Consider the following 3,515-nt stretch of genomic DNA (forward strand, 5'->3'; position numbering starts at 1 on the left):
GAGCGTCTTCTGCCGTACAAGAAGAAAAGAGGTCAGGCAGAGGTGTATGGGAAAAAACAGACATTATGTAAGTGAACGCACACATCACAGCAGAAAATGTGTCACTGCTCCATGAAAATGAAATATGGAGATTAGACGCTGTTTTAAGTGGAAATATTGAAGGTCACAGATGCATCATTCCAAAAGCTTGTCCGGGCTCTTACCGTGATGCTAGAAGGCGAATGTAATTATACAGAGTTCCAAATCCATGCTACAGTGTAAATATTTTATAGCTGTATAATGCAGACTATATAAATAGGTTCTGCTATAGGAGGGGCTGGAAGAGATCCTCATCATAGCTCGATACGCAACTGACCTTCACTTATTCTCTAAAAGTCCTTCATACAATTATATGGTAACATTCAATGGATATACAATGATAACATCTCCTCGTACCCTGGGAAAGTTGCCTCCGTTCTGTCTCCTGGGAGGGTCGTGTTGCACCTTGTCCAGCATAAGATACAAAGAGAAGACGGCCACGCAAAAGATGGCCGCTCCACACACTGTAACCTGCTTCTTCAGTTTCATCCCTGGGAGCTGCAGGAACAGACCTGAAAGAGAGCACAAGAAATGTTAAAAACCTTTCCAACAATGGGTTTCATTTATTAAAGATCTCAAAGCCTGGAGAGGATACACTTTCATCAGTAAAACTGGGTTATCCAGCAAACCTGGAACAGATTTCTTAAAAGTCATTTGCTATTTTTTAGCAAATGTTTTCAATCCTGGACCAGATGCATTCCTGGTTTTCTGGATTACCCAGCTACACTGATGAAAGTATCCTCTTCAAGCTTGGAGAGCTTTCATAAATCATAAATGTCTTTCTATCCACAGCTATTGAAAGGGAGAAGCTCGAACTGATCTGTCGTGAATTCAACTATATTTAAAGGACTCTACAGAAAATGGAAACCGACCTTTTTTTTTATGGAAGTTTTTGGTAATGTCATGGAATAGTAATGCCAAAGTGCCTGAATTCTCAGTGAGATGGTATTTGTGGTCATTGATGTTTGGGTTGTGTTGGGTCAGGTTACACAAGGTCTCTGCTTTTGTTTTTGAAAAGCTAGAAAAATGACCTGTTTTACGAGAGGGGGTGAAGGTTTTTGGTAATTAAAAAAATGGAAATGCCAAAGTGCCTGAATACTGCCAGATAGGTTTGAATGGGTCCTATGTAAGAGAGCGAGTATTATACAGAAATAAAGGAAATTACTTATTGGGTAGAAAAAAAAGCAAAAGCCTTGTCAAAAACTTTCATTGTAGGTGCAGAAATTTCACATTCTGTCCCAGCTCTCAACTCCAAACCCAGAAGATTGCTTGAAGGTGAATATGCCAGCATTGGACGGGGTGTGGACATCACAAAGTGACACAGTATCTGCATATAGGCTTTGCATACTTGTAGATCATGGCCTCCTGGAAACTCAACCTGGAAAAAGTTCTGCTTTAAAATCAAGGGCCTAAAAAATGAGCTGGCATTTGTGATCAGTAATGTTTGGATTGGGTTGGGTCAGAATGAACAAAGCCATTGGTTTTGCTATAGTAAAAAAAGATAATTGGCCAGTTATACCGGAGAGGAAATTTTTGGTGATATAATAAAATGTAAATGCCAAAGTGCTTGAATTCTACGTAAGCCAGTATTTGTGTTCATTAGTTCAGAGTTTGCACTGAACATTGTGGGGTCCTCTGGGCAGAAATGATAAAAATAAAACCATAAGCTCAGCTCACTAGCTACAACAATCGTTATTTGCCATCAAGACTGCTATCAACAGTAATGAGGTCAAAATCAATAGTCACAGGTCTAAAAATAACTATATTATTGTCAAATAATGTGTGTATGATGGCCTAGTGAATTGACCCTACTGTCCTTTAGAAAAGTCTTTTTATCCAAGTCCATTACAACATTTTATCCATTAAACTAAATCTGCAGAGCTTTTAATGACTAGTTTCCTCTAGGTGCTCCAATTTTCTATTACAGCACAAAAACACAATGGCACTTCATCTATGCTCCAGTGATCCCTAGCACATGTTACCACCGCCATATAAAAGTAGGAATCCAATAGAACAGCTCTACAGCATTGACAACCAGACAACCACACACCATACAATGGTAAATTCCAGCCCTAGTTGGCCAGATTAACTGGTTTCAAGTTTATAAACTGATCAATAGGATATACATAGCACAAATTCAATGCATTATTGTGAAGTTCAAGAAAAGAAAGAATAACAGGTCATAATATATGGAATGCATGCTTACATGCAGTCCACAAAACAAAAAATATAAAAAGGGCTCATTTTTGCCAGATATAAGATTACATAACCGCATGCTTTGAAACCCATATAAACAGAGGAAATGTTGGCTGGCTCCAACTGAACCCGCTATCTCATAAATTAAAAGCCCTTAAAAAATAGTAAATGATATATAATATATGCAGTATGTTTTTATTGCTATACATTTCATGAATTTTGACTATGAGTGCAGAAATTTTTGGATGTGCATGTGTTAGTCATAGGAAAACAAACCTTTGGGGGTTGGACCTTTGCAGAACATATGAAAATAATCCGAAATTGTGCTGCAAAATGTTCTCTGTTCCCACAAAACTCCATTTTATTGAGTTAGTATGTGGTAATGGCAGAGCAGGTAGCCTATTACCTTTTTTTGTTAAAAAAAAAGAAAAAAAAAAAAAGGTCTGATACAACTAGGCAGGGTTTTGTTGCAAGGAGATGGTATACTGGTATAGTTCTGAAGGGTCCTATGTAGGAGAGTGAGTATTATACAGAAATAAAGGTAAGTAGTTATTGGGCAAAAAAAAAAAAAAAAAGCAAAAGCCTTGTCAAAAACTTTCATTGAAGGTGCAGAAATGTCACATTGTGTCCCATCCCTCAACTCCAAACCCAGAAGATTGCTTGAAGATGAATATGCCAGCATTGAACGGGGTGTGGACATCACAAAGTGACACAGTATCTACAAATAGGCTGTGCATACCTTTAGATCATGGCAAAAACCTCCTGAAGGCTCAACCTAGGAAAAAAGTTCTGCTTTAAAATCAAGGGCCTAGAAAAAAAATGCCCAACTCTTCCCTGCAGGGCAGATTCACTCCTTCTCGGAATGCTGATATACAAGTGCAAATAGTACAATTTCACACCATGTTTTACATGTCAATTCATATGGTGGTGGAAATCCACTTCACAGCGCACTCCACATTATCCTATATTCAGTTATGGTAAGGTCTGGTGATATAGAACAGTGGTCGCCAACTGGTGGTCCGCAAGAAAATTTTGGGGACCACGGCTCCCGTATGGAAACAACCCGGCCACTCCCCCATCGCAGGCTCAGGCCTGCTTGGTAAGCATCCTGGTAGCACAATAGGGGTGTAGACGCAAAAAAAAGTTGTCCCCCCAGGATGTTTAGCAAGCAGGTCCGAGCCTGAGATGGGAGAGTGGCTGGGTTCTGGCATCATGACGTCACTCTGAGGGAAGTTTCTTGC

At 39.4% G+C, this 3,515-nt stretch overlaps 1 protein-coding gene across 1 annotated transcript in view; it reads right to left on the reverse strand.

Annotated features, from left to right (window-relative positions):
* MAN2A2 (mannosidase alpha class 2A member 2) overlaps positions 1-3,515 on the reverse strand; it is a gene marked incomplete in the record, with an annotated part of 99,434 nt that overhangs the window by 64,218 nt on the left and 31,701 nt on the right. Inside the window, 1 exon segment of the mRNA XM_072402755.1 lies at positions 436-590. Within this exon segment, the coding sequence (XP_072258856.1) occupies positions 436-567 (132 nt within the window).

This window comes from Pyxicephalus adspersus, chromosome 2, assembly GCF_032062135.1.
Source record: "Pyxicephalus adspersus chromosome 2, UCB_Pads_2.0, whole genome shotgun sequence".
NCBI lineage: Eukaryota > Metazoa > Chordata > Amphibia > Anura > Pyxicephalidae > Pyxicephalus > Pyxicephalus adspersus.